General features: G+C 38.2%; 1 protein-coding gene across 1 annotated transcript in view; it reads right to left on the bottom strand.

Moving 5' to 3' along the window:
* Positions 1–4,351: 4,351 nt before the first annotated feature.
* Positions 4,352–16,043, bottom strand: part of SMAD5 (SMAD family member 5) — a 48,757-nt gene continuing 37,065 nt past the window's right edge. The window contains exons 5-7 of the mRNA XM_049649231.1: positions 12,929–13,150; positions 10,753–11,009; positions 4,352–9,346 (exon numbers count right to left, since the gene is read on the bottom strand). Of these exons, the coding sequence (XP_049505188.1) occupies positions 9,203–9,346; positions 10,753–11,009; positions 12,929–13,150 (623 nt within the window). The 3' untranslated portion in view covers positions 4,352–9,202. The remainder of the gene's footprint in view (positions 9,347–10,752; positions 11,010–12,928; positions 13,151–16,043) is intronic.

Here is a 16,043-nt window from a genome sequence, read left to right as displayed (position 1 = left end):
TTCGTAAAGTCTCCTTCATTCTTCGTTTCTGCTTCTTCTCCACCTTCCAAACTGATCCGATAACCCTAACCAGATAGGGGTCAAAAACACTCAACTATGTTATAGCTTTGCCTCCCATGTGACAACGGACTCTCTTGCCACAGCTCTACCGCACTGCCTGGCATAAAGCTCGACTTGTAGTAAGCACTCGGGAAGGATCTGGTGAGAGTAAGTGAATGAGCAAGCAGTATGTACAGTCTGAACTGTCATAACAAAGGACAATCCCCACCCCTAAGTTTTTCATGTAACTTTCCAGGAGAACAATTTTGTCATCCTCACCCCTTGGCTTCCGTGTCCATCTCAAGGTGGCTTCTCTAGCTCCTGCCACCATATCTGCATCCTAGCCATTGGGAACGGGAAAGGGCCAAGGAGAACATTCCCCTTGGGAGCACGGCACTGAATGGTACCTATTTCTGCACCTATCCTTAGTCACGTGACCATCAGCTAGCTGAAAGGGAGGCTGGGAAGTGTGGTTTGCAGTTGGACACAGTGCTCCATAATTAAGGATGGGGAGGATGGGTATTGGTTAACTTCTGGCAGTTTACTAAACAGACAGTAAAAGGAAAATACCTTTGTTTTCGTATGAAGATCTTTGCAGTCTGACCATTTATACGTAACTAGCTGGTTTGTATTCACCATCTTCCCCCTCACTGCTCTACTTTGGCTGAAGCCAACTCTGTAAAATTTAAAGAATTTTATGTGAAGAAAATGCAATTGGGGAGTGTTTACCATTAATCTTACTAACGGATGCTGGGACAGCCCTTTGAACTCCTCTGTGCTTTTTCACCGCCTACAATCCCACATACACTCTTCAGCAAAATTAATCTTGTATTCGGAAGTACAAATATGGTCACTATGCTCTGTCTCTCAAAGGTGTTACTTGTGGTACCCGACCCAAATGCAGTTAAAGGCCTGTCCCTCATGCACAACTGGGGGTGCTATTATGAGATCTAAACGAGGGTGCTAAAATCAAGCTACAGGGTTCGTAACACTGCCACCCTCACAAGCCACGAAACATAAAAGCACTTCTTGGTTATTTCTCTGGTCAAACACATCCAGTAAACTGTGCCCTTCGACTTTCTGTGGGAAATATTAAGTGCCAACAGGGTAAAGCTCCAATTAACAGCGTTAGTTTTGTAGTTTCTCTAACCAACGATTCCGGGAACCTGGTAACTTTGGGGCAAAGATCTCAAAGTTCAAGGAGAAAGAAGAGATACTGGTCTTAAAATTTCTGAGTCTCCAATGAGGCCTGCAAATAAGAGATCTGATATTTAGGGGTGCCTGGGTGGCTCGGTTAATAGTTTGACTTAAGCTCAGGTCATGATCTCCCAGTTTTTGAGTCTGAGCCCCCATGAGGCTCTCTGCTGTCAGCACAGAGCCCATTTCAGATCCTCTGTCCCCTTCTCTCTACCCCTCCCCCACTTGGGCGTTCTCTCTCTCTCCCCGCCCTCAAAAATAAATAAAACACTTAAAAATGTTTAATTACAATTAAAATACTTAGTGCTGAGATATAAACCATTCAACTGAGATCACATTACATAATTGAAAAGATGAATTCTATGAGAAATCATAGCTTACTCTGTATTCTCATTCATTCCACAAATACTGGAGGCTTAGAATTTGTCAAGAACTGCCTAACAGTGGGGACACAGGCCTGGCCTCAGACAGCTTCTATTTCCATGAGATGAGACAGTCTCTAAACAGGGTAAAGAGATAAAATCGGCAGTATGTTAGATGGTGACAAATGCAATGAATGAAAAACTTGTTCTCCCAAACTCCCAAGGTCTTATCTTCCTTCTTTCTGACAGGCTGTTTCAAATCCCAATTGGCTTGGTCACTTCAGCAATCTCATTAAAATACCTGGATAGCTAAGCTTGATGTTGTACATTTTGCAAAAAGTCTGCCATTCAACAAAAGAAGACAGTTAAGAGAGGACAATATTCTCTTGGGCATATCAAATCCAAGAAACGCTCTCGAACCAACTTCTGAGAATTCTTTCAAAAAACGAAGTACAGCTCTGTTCACAATCAGCTCAATTTTTGCCAAAGAAAGGAGAAGACGAACTGGAGGGCGTCTACCCCAACAGGTTAGAAGGGTACACGTGCTACAACACGTATATGTGTACCAATTAGCTACTGGTTTGTGGTTTTTTTAGTTTATCCTTTTCTGTACTGTTAAAACCCTCGGCATGGAGCACAGACAAAAATAGTATTTAAAATGAAGTAACATTTGAGGCACCTGGGTGGCTCAGTTGGCTAGGCGTCCGACTTCAGTTCAGGTCATTATCTCACGGTCAGGGAGTTCAAGCCCTGCATTGGATTCTGTGCTGACAGCTCAGAGCCTGGAGCCTGCTTCGGATTCTGTGTCTCCCTCTCTCTCTGCCTCTCCCCCCCGCTCACACCCTCTCTCTCTCAAAAAAAAACATTAAAAATTTTTTAAAAATGAAATGAAATAAAATAAAATGAAGAAACATTAGGTGAGATTTTTATTGGATAGGGAAAGGGGTAAGGGATAAAAACAAAAGTATGAGGAGCTTTCAAAATAGATCCCTGAATATCCAAAAACTGGCTCAGGAACCGCCTCTCACAGAAATTTTACACACATCCAGCTGACACCATACAGATAATGAGCCTTGGGCACCAACCTGCATGCCCCTCCACCTCCCATCCCGCATACCCTAATACGGAGATGGTTACAAAAGTGACCGACAACTCTCCCTTTGATACCTTCCCTGTAGTCCCACCTTCCTTTCTTTAAACTACAACCACAAAATGACTTAGATCAAGGGAACACACAACCTTTTAAAAAAATCAAATCTTTATTAATAATAGGCTTACCAATTCAACAAATAGCAGTAGTTAACATGTTAAATTGAGGAACTTTAAAAAAAAATGCTTCCTTCTTTGAACCATATATACTCCAGAGCTCTAAGTACTTTCTTATAAGCTTGCCCTAGCCTACTGACAGCCTCCTTATAAATATGTATAAAATCGGAACTGCATCGCAACTGCTGTAAATGTGGAACAGCATTAGCTATTGAGTGTCATATCTGAAAGAAAAATGAAGCAGTTGTCACAGCTGATCCCCTCATCACCTGAACTGTTTGGGCTGCAGCAATTTGAAAACTAATTATCTTAAATCAGAGAGAAGCCAACACCTCTCACTGTTCAGTGAAGGAGTATGCCAGAACAAATGCTTTTGAAAATGCTTTAAAAAAATGTTTCCAACACAGCCACTGAAGTCACTACTAAATACCTTATACTTAAAGTAAAAAGGCATAGGGAACTGATTTGCAGAAATGGATTCTTTTGATAAAGGCTTTTCTCCAAAAAGAAAAATAAGAGCTTTTGGATTTATTCTTTTGGGTTGAAATATTTAAGTGTGAGTTTTTCTCCTCTTCTAGTGGGGAGCACAAAGATTCACACCATCCTCTTCTAATTAGAATGAGGTTGCATTTCTCCTATATACAACACAGTGGTGGTAAAAGTATGTACTCGGTGGGGCTAATAAAACTTAACGTGTGATTAAAAAAAAAAATTTTTTTAAGGAGAAAATAATAACAAAGCCACCTGGCAAGGCGGCTAATCAAGGGTTGATCTACTGAAGTCAAGCAGCATCAGAAATAATTCCTGTCAATTAAAGAAGAAGAAATACAAAAGATAATAAGAATAAAAATATGAGTTCTTATGTGCCAGGCACTGCTCTAAGTACCTTATTTGTATTTTCTTTAATCTTTCCCAAAATACTATACAGTAGACTTTCACTTTACAGATCAGGAAACTGAGGTACAGAGTGGTTAATCAACTTGCCTAAAGGCACAAAGCGAACAGAACTATGAGGCCCAGGACTCCCACGGAGGCAGGCAGAACCCATAGCTACTACTCTACCTCCCAATCATGCAGTCAAGACCGCTCTTTTACAGATAGATCTACAGAAGGGAAATTAGCGGTTAAATGAAAATACCCCAGACTCTAGATCTAAATACTTTTTCAAAATCCAACTAAACTACACTAAGCTAAACAAAGAAAACACATCAACTCTCTTACAAACAGAATGAAGAAACACTACATTCTGAGCCAATCTCCCACCGAGGAAGGAGGCATGGTATATCCATTTCCTATTGTTAGCGCACACAGATAACACAGCCAGTCACAGCGACTGGTCAACTCACCCTTTTTAAAAGTCCATTCAGTCAAAGACGTTATGTCAAAAGAAAGTACCAAAAGAAACCCCCTTCCCCCCCAACACACACACACACACACACACACACACACACACACACACACACACAAAGACCCAACAGACACATAAGCAGGTTTTGAGATTTATTAAAATAAAGTATTAGCAAACAATATGCAAAAACAAAGTTCTTAAGAGTTATGGCTTTGAAAAAGCACAGTATAGTAAAACCTAATACATTTTTATAAGTATCAAAAAGGTAACAGAATTGAAGCATATTGCTAGAATTTCATTTTCTACCACATAAACAGAAGCAGAACAAGAAGCGGACCTATACTGCAGCCACTGGTTTGGTCTTTATCATCTGCATATGAGTATCTTTTTAAGAGAAGATGGGCAGGTACACACATACATCCAGTTCTCATGATTACAATCCGATCCAATTTTAAAATAAGTGATCCTTAAAATGCAATTTTAACCAAACAGATTAAGAAGACAACAGCTTGCCCAACTATTATCTTCAAGAGTCCCTACATATAAAATACTTCGTGAATAAATCAAAGCAACATTATCTCCAATGATATTAGAAAGGAATATCTGACTCTAAAAATGTCTTCTTTATAAGGAAAGTGGGATTGTTTGGCCTCACTGTAGTTTTATTATAGTTAATACCAGCTAGTATCAAGAAGGCACTACTTATTAATGGGGGGCAAGAATCTACCTGTACACAAAATTCTGAACTTTTTAATAACAGTATCTTCAAATAAATCCTTAGAGGACAATGGTTTATAATGATTGCTAACAATTTCAAGAATTGAATTATTTGGATGAAAACCATGCACACCTTTTTGACTCTGCCATGAATGACAGAAGAATCCTACTCTATGGCTGGATGTTTTCACCCAAACATCCCATCATTTGTTTAACAGCAATTGCTACCAGCAAATATTGTATCACACGCTCTTACTTTTTAAAAAAAAAAAAATTGCTATGTAAAATACCTCTCATTGGTTTTTACAAACCATCCAATCTTAGGGTAACACTTCAGTTGTAACACAGTAGTATTTTAGAAGTTAAGTTTCTATTGTGAATAATCCAATAAAACAAAGGCTTGATAAACACTGTTACCTCTCATAATTAGGAAATGCTGAACTATAACCCAGTGAATTCCAAAGAACTGTCCAAGCTTCTGTCCAGCAGGCAAAAGTCTTTATGCAGAAGAAATGCCTTGAAGTCTCACTTTCCATACATGCATCTTCTGTAAGAAAACCTCTCCCAAATCCCATCTCTATCAAAGAGGAAAATGCTGCTGCTCTGGAGGAAATGGGTCTCAAATAAGAGCCTGCCCCCCAGAAAGCTGCCCTAGTTAGTATCTCAAGAGACCACCCACAAACCAATGTATAGGAAAACTACCTCCCAGAAAAATCACCAAACATGCCTGAAACCACCATGCTAACTACTATCTTAGAAGATCCTTGCTTATCTAGCTGATGGGTATGAAGAGAACACATATTTATATTCCTACCTGAGAGAGTGAACAAGGATTTAAGTAATACAACAAAGAAGGGCTCTGATCCTCTTAAAGGTTAACAGATCCAAAACTGAAGTCATCATCGGAAGCTCAATTATCAAGAGTCTTCCTTCTTCAGTAAGTATAAAAGACATTAACACATTTTAAGTGGGGAAGTGATAACGATTCAAAGGAACACTGAGCAAACAACCATAAAGAGAATAAAGAAATGGATCCAAGCTGGCATATCAGATGCTTTCTAGAACAGAAATAGAGTACTTAAACAGGTACCATCAGACTTCCTGGAGGTTCTCTGCTACTGGCAGGAGTTCATATTGTCTACAAATCTTCTCCTTCAACAGAACACTGTGACAGAACTGTTTCCCACAGGTACCCTGTGAGCCCCAGTTCTCATCTTGACAAGAGATTTCAGATGGGACCACGTCTTGATCATTTTACATCTTAAAAGGATATCTTACTCTCAAATGTTATGAAAAGTATCAAGTAGCTACATCCTCTTTCTATACTATTAGGTATAGCTCACTGAACTACCTAGGAATCTTACTGTGGATTTCAACTAAGAAACCCAGCCAATTCTATTACCATAGGTTCCTTACATAATAATAAAATGTGAGAAATGATTTATATTCTGATGTATATACTTGGCATTTTGATTGATGTCTTAATCTCTAAAGAAAAAGTGTTAGCTTCAGAAGATCAATAACATGCCTAATAGTTTACATTCTAAAATATAAGCCAGGCAATACCAAACAGACCATAATACTTCATTATACAAACACGCTGGTCCAAATGCAACTCTTAAATTGTTTTTCCAAATATTTTTTTCTTGGGTTAATTCATTACTCAGATGAATTTTCATTCTATTTCTCTTTTTGCATTTACCAACCTGGTTGTAATTTTATTATTCCCAGGCTCTACTCTTTTCAGCTTGCAAATATTAATACGAAATGTCTGATTGTTCTAGTGGTGATGTTTTCATAAATTTGACCATGAAACATTCCAAAGTCTAAATAAAAATTTTAAACTGTAATTTTCTGAAATGGTTTCTTTCAGAAGTGTCTTCATTGGTCAGAATTTTAGTTTTTAAAATCTTACTGGCAATTTTTACTTCCCATCCATAGATTTTGGACACCCCTGGGAATTACAGAAGCAACTGCATAAAATTTTCAGTTAAAATCCAGGGGTATATAGTAAATGACTTTTAGTTAAGACCACAGGCTTCTACTCTTCCATGGAACTCTGAATGGTCAATAGCTTCAGTAATGACCTTCATGAGACACAACTCCTTAAGGAAAACACAGAAAAGACCAATCGCATAAAATCTCAACAACTCTAAAGACCATAACATGAATAAAAACAATTTTTAATTAAATCAATTGAAAACATCAATAAAACAATTCAACAGTTTCCACCAGTTCAAGTCCATGGAAGTTGATTACACGTATCCGTCATTCAACCTGGGTGGTTTCTTCCTACACATTTGTTCCAAAGATTATGCCATAAGCCTGGTAAGTAAAAGAACGACGTAAATAGCTAGGTTCTAACACTAGGCAAATAATTCTCTTTCATGTGGCTGACACAAGTGTGGAAGATTAAGAATGCAGGTCACGTAAAACTTACTTACGTTGAAGGCTCAGGTGACTGTCAGAAAGTATCCTTTGACCCAGCAAAGGACTGTGAGCTGAAACATATATGGCACTTCATCTGACAGAACTAAAGCCACCCACTGGCTGCACTTTGTAAAAGCAATAAATAATGTCACAGAAAAAAGGAACTGTACTCTCCTTTCCTCAAAAAATGCAGAAAGGGCAAAGGAGAGAAAGTCAAACCAAACTAGCACTTTAAATAGAAGACTGACATGGCTCCATATACTTTCAAAAGGCACCAGAAAATAGCTTTCTCTGAGAGGTAAATTAGGTCACTTTTTTTCAAAATAACATCTTTGTTCTCATGCCATAACCAAGTGTCCATTTGGCTGCTCTCTAGAAAGAGAGGTTAAAAGTCCTTCCCTCAAGCATGACTGAACGAACAGGTATTTTAGAGTTTTCGTGTCTTTCCTCTCCGAGGACTAGTGTTCTGGGACATTAGCATCCATGGAAGTGCTAATAAATGGGAAAAAACAGAGCATACGTGGGAACTGAGAGAATAGTCTGCATTCTCTGATATGTGACTATTTCAAAACCAACTATCTCAACAACCACTGCTTACTCGTTTAAGTACCAGACCAGCAGCCCCAACCTAGGGTCAGACCGAAGAGGTTCTTACGGCTACCGTACACAGGTCCTTTCCTTACTAGGGGCAACTGACGCCAGTAAGAGCGATGGGAAGGGTGTGTGACTTTCCAACACGAGTGACACCCAGAGAGTGGTAGGCAATTAGAAAGGCACCTTACATTGGAGCTACAGAATAACAGTCTTATAAACTAGGTCGAAAATACAAAAAAGGTAGAAAAAGTCTAACTTCCTACAACTGTAATCTATAAACCGCAGTGTTTGTTAATACAAAAGGGGTACCAAGTAAGTAAGGATGAGCATCGAAGTCCAAGTCACTTGAGTGTGTTACGCAAAAGGTTACACTAAAAACTGTCACCCATCAAAGTGCAAAACAGAAGATTAATGCATGTCAAAGTTAGAGTTCTTGCAACAGTGGCCAAAAGTAGCCAAGCTGAACAAGGCCGCGCATGCACTAGCTATAAAGTAGTACTCGGGACAGACTCGGAGTAAATAACATATACTGGAGATCTGGTGTTTACAGTAATTTTTCTTAAAAAAAGGAAATGTTTTACAAAAGATATACTGAATGAAGCCACAACAGACTGACAAACACTTAGCTGTAGTAAATGTACATTTTATGACATCATCTAGAAAACTATCACTTTGCTTTTACTGAACACTACTTGTGAGAGCAGTGCATAGTGTTCCTTCAAATAGAAGATTTTTTTTTATAGTTTCTTTTCAGCTCCTACCACATGCTTTCAGAAAACAACGAACTACACTTTCTTAACACTGGTAGGACAAAGAAACTGGAAAAAGTACATTTCCTGTAGGGTTAAAAGTAGAAGGGAAGAATTTTCACCACATACTTTCTTTTTCTATTATAATTTTTCATCATGTGATGCATTATATTTTTCCAAGAAACTGAACAAATAACAGGTTGTTGGGACAATAAGGCAAAATTATGTTCCAGTTTAAGATCAACGCCAAACCTGTGAATTTGGGGTACAATACTTCTACTTTACATTTTTCACAACACTTTTGAGAGTTAATCACATGAACACGAATAACAAACAAATGTAGATTCGTCACAAAATACAAATGTATTGGTCACAATTATGTAGAAAAAAAAAAGCTGTAATATCTGTTTTCCATGTAAGCTCACAGTATCTGTACTGAAAAGTTTCCCTAAAATTAAAACGAGTCCACGAATAATATAATTGAAAAGACTACTTCTGCACTATGAGACGGAAGATATGGGGTTCAGAGGGGAACCCATCTGAGTAAGGACTTTATCCAGCCACTGAAGAGGCCCATGAAGATGAATCTCAATCCAACACGGGGTGCTGGTAACATCCTGCCGGTGATATTCTGCTCCCCAGCCCTAAGAAAATGAAAAGATATCACAGCAAAGCCCTCTTTAAATTGTAAACCAGTCTAAACCAATTTTAACATACTAACAAAAAGATACTTTAACAGAGATCACAAAACCAATCTTAGGATTCACCATGGAATTCAAAGCAACAGAGTTGCAGAACTTTTGGAAAGAGATAGGAGTCCCTTAATAGAAATCCTTGGAGCAAGATAGGTTTCAGAATTCTTTTTTTTTAAGTTTAGAAAGTTAATACAGTACAATATCTCATAATTAAAACATAAGTATTTCTGCAGTGAGATACATTCTCACTTAATGAGATAAACAAAACTTACAGTCTCATGTACATTCACATCAGATTTTGTTAGGAAAAAAAGCTTTTAGTTTTTAGGTTTGGGGTTTTTTTGTGTGTGTTTTTTTTAACTATCAGTTAAGGAAGGCACTGTAGATCTCATCAATGCATGCAAATGTAATTAATGTAGCTGGGATGAAGGAAGCTGGAATATTTTAACCTAAAACTCTAGATAAAGATTAAAATATATTTTTTCACTTTTATTTGCTTGGATTTACCAAATCCTCTGCTTTACTGCTTAAAGTAGTGCTGGCATGGATAAATTAGGCTTAGGGGTGGTGGAGTAGAAATTAAATATACAAAAGTTAGGTTTCTATGGAGAGGGGCATGCCTTCGGGGCTGCTGATAAAGTGATGCATAAAACAGACCTATAGCAAAACAGTAAGGAAACACTGGACTATTCTTCTGAATGTCAAAAAAAAAAAAGTCCACATGCAGCATTTCACAGATGCTCTTCTTTGGCTAAATCCGTAAGGACCAAGTGGATGTAATACAGGATGCTTAAATGTGTCAACTAAAACTCTTCCCTAATTTTACCCCTAATTTGGGGTTTACTCATGAACCATCATCTTTGGAATGCCAATGAAATCAGGCCAAGAGCAAATGATAAATTTGAAATATTCAACTTTGCAAATCCTTAATAACAGAGGTTAAATACCTGGAAGATAATATTAGTATTCTGAAGAATTTTTTAAGTCACTCCAGTGGGATCTAATAACAATTGAAATTGCAGAGGTTAAGGAACTTGAAAAGCAATTTTAATGTGAAATGCTTTCTAGCAATTTGGTCTTTAATTGAAATTCTTTATAAATTCAGCCCCTATTCATATCAAAATCATTGTCAGTATTATGCATTTTATAATGTCTGGATTATAAAATTACTACTTAGACCTATTGAGTGGTTAAACCCTTAAATTCAACAACATCATTTAAAAACCTATTAAGTCAAGTCAAAAGTAAATCCCACCTTGCATTTTAAGAATTACTTTTTAGAATCATAACCTATAGAAATATGAACTACATATTTACAGTGACTCAAATTTAGCTACAGCTTACAACCCACTCACCTTGACAAAACTCATTCGAATGGTACACATTTTGGTGAGCTCATACACCGCCTCAAACCCATGGTTGACAGACTGAGCCAGAAGCTGAGCAAACTCTTGATTGTTAAAAATTTTGAGGCTGCAACTGCTGGGAATCTTACAGACAGTGGTAGGATGAAAGCCGTGATGAAAGTTGCAGTTCCTACTCTGTACAAATATGCTGCTGTCACTGAGGCACTCCGCATACACCTCGCCACCAACGTAGTACAGATGAACACCTTAAAAAGACGAGCATTCCAAGACTCACCTTAATAAATCAGTATAATGAAATCAAAGAGGCTGTATGGGGTGCAACCAAGAACACCCACTAATCCACAGCAACCGCACAAAGTCTGGAGGTAGAAGCTACCACTAGAGGGCCTATGGTGCCGAAGATAAGGAAGAGGTTAATGTCTGCCTAAATTCTACAGTGGTCCTCAGGTAACCAAGACTTAACCCTCAGTCTGGCAGATTATTACGTTTATCAGTTCTTAGGTTGTCTTCTCTTTGCCAACAATCACTTGTTAGCTCTATGAGAGAAAGCGAAGGCAAAAAGACAAAAAAGGCACCTATGATGAGTCCTTTTAAAGGAAAGCTGGCGCTCTTAACTATCATAGAGTCAGTTGGCAGAGTGTTTTGCACTTTTTACTAATGGAGGGTACAGCAGCATTCAAAGACCCTAAATCCTCTCTGCTGTCAGCACAGAACCCCCCTGGGATCCTCTGTCCCCCCTCGGGATCCTCTGTCCCCCCTCTCTCTCAGCCCCGCCCTTGTTCGTTCTCTCCCTTTCAAAATAAATATATAAACTAAAAAAAAAAAAAAAAAAAAAAAGAGACCCTAAACCACATATGTAATTTCAGTTCACAGGAAGGGGTTCTAAACAGCAGATTTATTTCACTTCCCCTAAAAAGAATGTTTTTTCTATTTAAAAAATATATATGTAAATAATATATAAATGTAATTTCAATATTAAAACTTCAAATTATGTAGTTAAAGTTTAGGTTATTTCCAACTTTTCACTACCCAAACAGTGTTAATAAGACCATCTTTATAACACATACCCCATACACATGTGAGTCACAGACTTGTATCAGGCTGTGATACGAAAAGCTGTGTTTTGTTTCTGAGCAAATAAAAATGGCACATAGAAGAAGGGATCCTAGAACTGGGTACTAGAAAAAAAGGGAAAACAGATTCCAGAACTAAGAATTCACCAAGTAGATTTCTCTTAAATTACCTTACTGTAGTGCGAAAATCAACGCATAGAAGTGAGGCATTTCACCTACAAAATTGCACCAAGATGGCAAGAGTCAAAAAAGAATGGAAACTTTCTTTTCAACTTATTTTTGGCCATAGTATTTTGCTGAATCTCTTCTACAAGAAATCACTTTACAATGATAATTATGTACATCTTCTCCTAACTTGAACTAAGACTTTCTCAAGTCAAAGAAGCCAAAAACAGCAAATGGTAAAAACTACACTTCTTAGGAGAGAGGTAATACACTCCACCTGGGATAGGTTTCCTTCCTGGCCACTTGATGCATGGGACTCTGCCCTTTCACGGAGGTGTGGAAAGTTCCTTGTTTGTTGTGGCAACTGCCTTGCAGGATGAAATATAAATAAAACCTTGTTACCTGAATTTAAAAGGCAGGAGGAATAGTGGTGAAGCCACTGGAAACTTGTATCATTCAAATTGGATTCCCTACCTGTAACCCGGCTCCTCCAACATAAGAGAAATTCTTACAAGGCACTTCAACTCAAAATACTCCACAAATACCTCAATTAATAAATTCTACTCTTCCACCAGCACTCCTATATTTCACAAATATTTGCTGTGTATTTACTATGAGCCAGGCACTGCTGAAAATACTGCTATGAACAATGCGTATTTCTGTAAAGCTTACATTCCAATCAGGAAGATACTCAAAAAATAAACACAGAAATAATATAATTTCAGATCCTAAGTACTAAGAAGTAAAACTAAGCAGGATAAGGAAAAGAGGACTGATTAGGTCTTAATACATTCACCAGCAGAACTGGAGAGCAGCACCCATGCTCTAGGCTCATCTTACGCGCCAGCACCTTCCATGATACATGGTAAACGGCAAGTACAGCAAAGGACTCATTTCAACTGAACGCAGGGAAATGACAAAATTACCTTTTCCAATATGTCGCCTAGTGTTTTCAATTGTTGAATTACGATTAACGTTTGACAACAGCCCTAAGCAGAATCTACTTTTGTTATTTGAAGGGTCTGTGAATCCATCCACTAACACGCTAGTAGAAGATGCATGAAAAGCCTCCCCAACACGATTGTTTAATTCATAGTAGACAATTGAACACCAATGTTTGGGCTCCTCATAGGCAACAGGCTGAACATCTGTAAACAAACCAGACAAAAATACAAAAAACAAAACATTTAATGAGTGAATTAGAAACCCCAGATTCTTTGTTTCCCTTTAACCAAACCCAAGCACTCTATGAAAAATACTTTCAGATATTCCACTTAAATCTCATTGTTCCTCCCTGGCTTTGAGTCTGTATCAAAAAAAAAAAATGCCTTGAATATGATGATTTGAAAAATTATCAAATACAAATACAAGGATAGGCAACATCACATTTATTTTTTTTCTTTAAAATTTTTATTACTGATGTATAGTTGACATACAACATCACTTTAGTTCCAGGCATACAACGCAGTGATTAGATAATCCCTATACATTACTCACCACTCACCACAATACGAGCAGTTACCACCAGTCACCACACAACATTACACAACACATGTGTAAAATCATATGGTATTTGTCTTTGTGACAAATTTGTATTTGTGACTTCTGTCACTTAGCAGAGTAACCAGCCTCTAGATCCATCTATGTTGATGCAAAATGGCAAGATCTCATTTTTATGGCTGAGTAATATTCCACTGTGTATAAATCTCCTTTATCCACTTATGTACCAATGGACACTTAGGTTGCTCCCATATCTTGGCTATTGTAAATAATGCTGCAACAAACACAGAGTGCGTGCAGATATCTTTTCAAATTAGTGTTTTCAAAAAAAAAATAGTGTTTTCACTTTCTCTGGATAAATAACCAGAAGTGGAATTACTAGAAAATACAGTGTTTCTATTTTTAAATTTTTGAGGAATCTGCGTATTGTTTTCCACAGTGGCTGCCCCAATCTACACTCCCACAAATAGTGTACCAAGTTCTTTTTTCTCCACATCCTCGTCAATCCTTATTTCTTGCCTTTTTGATACTAGCTGCTCAGCCTGGTGTGGGGTGGTGCCTCACTGTGATTTGATTTGCATTTCCCTGATGATTAATGACACTGAGCATCTTTTCGTATGTCTGTTGCCATCTTTATGCCTTCTTTGGAAAAATGTCTATTCAGATCCTCTGTCCATACATGCAAAAGACATATCTGGTACAGGACTATTATCCAAAATATACACAGAACTCTTAAAATCCAACAAGAAAATAAATAACCCAATTAAAAAAAATGGATTAAATACATAAACAGCCACCTCAAAGAAGATAGACACATAACAAATAAGCATATAAAAGAGGCCCCACATTGTATGCCATCAGTAAATGCGAATTAAAATAGCAGTAAAATACCACTATAGATGGCAGTGACATTATAGGGACATATAGGGACATTAGAATGGCCAAAATCCAAAAGAGGGCCAACACCAAATGCTGGTGAGTATGTGGAGCCGTAAGAATTCCGATTCACTGCTAGTGGGAACGTAAAATGGTACAGCCACTTTGGAAGACAGTTTGGCAGTTTCTTACAAAACTTAACATACTCTTACCATATAACCATATACCAGCAAACACGCTCAGTATTTACCCAAAGGAGCTAAAAATGTATTCCACATAAAAACCTACGCATAGATGTGTACAGCAGCCTTATTCATATCTGCCAAAACTTAAAAGCAAGCAAGATGTCCTTCAGTAGGTGAGTGGATAACAAACTCTGGTACACCCAGATGACAGAATATTATTCAGCTCAACAGATACATGAGCTATCAAGCCATGAAAAGAGATGAAACTTAAATGCATGTTACTCTGTGAAAGAAACCAATGTGACGAGGCTGCATACTATAGGATTCTAATTAGATGACGTTTTGGAAAAGGCAAAACTATGGAGACAGAAAAATTACCAGGAGTCAGAGGGAATGAGGGGTGAATGAGGGATGAGCAGGCAAAGCATAGAGGATTTTTAGGGCCGTGAAACTATTCTGTATACCATAGGTATACTTCCATATACTTCGCTACTACATTCATTTGTTACAATCCACAAAACACACACCAAAAACGGCCTCTAATGTAAATTATCAATTTGGGATGATAATGATGGTAAAGGCAGGTTCATCGATTGTAAGAAATGGACCACTCCAGTGTAGGGTTTTGGTAGCTGGCCAGGCTGTGCATGTGTGGAGGTGGGGGTGGGAGGTGAGAATGACCTGTACTTTTATACTCTTATTTGCTGTGAACCTAAAACTCATATAAAAAATAAAGTCTGTTGAAAACACACACACACACACACACACACAACTAAGTGAGCATTAACTTTGGTAAAAGGTGGTATACATACTAATGTTAAAGGCCAGAACTGCCTATGGAAAAAGATTTATACATCAACTATCGGCCAAAATCTTATTGTTGTGAAAGTCAACAATTCCTAATGGATGCAATGGACGGGAGGGACACATGAAACTCTTCTTCCAATGCTCACAGGGTTTCTTTCTTGAGGCTGAAATGCGGAAGATAAGTGATGAACCCTCAAGTTTTCTTTCAAAAAAGACAGACATAAAAAAAATGTCCAAAAACCCTTAAGAGCGGCTATGTGGCCGAGGCAGGCCATGCAAAAGAATTGGTTAACTTTTATAAACTCAGCACTGGTTATTCAACTGCAAAGAATTCAGATAAGCAGGACCAGAGAAAAATAAACCAATGTGGACCCATAAAGAGAAGTCCTAAGAGGTCAGAATTTAAAGAAGTTTATACAAAAGATGGAACAGGGAGGGGCCCATAACCAGACGCAGACAAATGAGTTTCAGGCAGTTTTAAGAATAGTATCAGGAGGGGCGCCTGGGTGGCGCAGTCGGTTAAGTGTCCGACTTCAGCCAGGTCACGATCTCGCGGTCTGTGAGTTCGAGCCCCGCGTCAGGCTCTGGGCTGATGGCTCGGAGCCTGGAGCCTGTTTCCGATTCTGTGTCTCCCTCTCTCTCTGCCCCTCCCCCGTTCATGCTCTGTCTCTCT

This window comes from Panthera uncia (assembly GCF_023721935.1).
Source record: "Panthera uncia isolate 11264 chromosome A1 unlocalized genomic scaffold, Puncia_PCG_1.0 HiC_scaffold_17, whole genome shotgun sequence".
Taxonomy (NCBI): Eukaryota; Metazoa; Chordata; class Mammalia; order Carnivora; family Felidae; genus Panthera; species Panthera uncia.
This window is presented reverse-complemented; position numbering and strand designations above follow the sequence as displayed.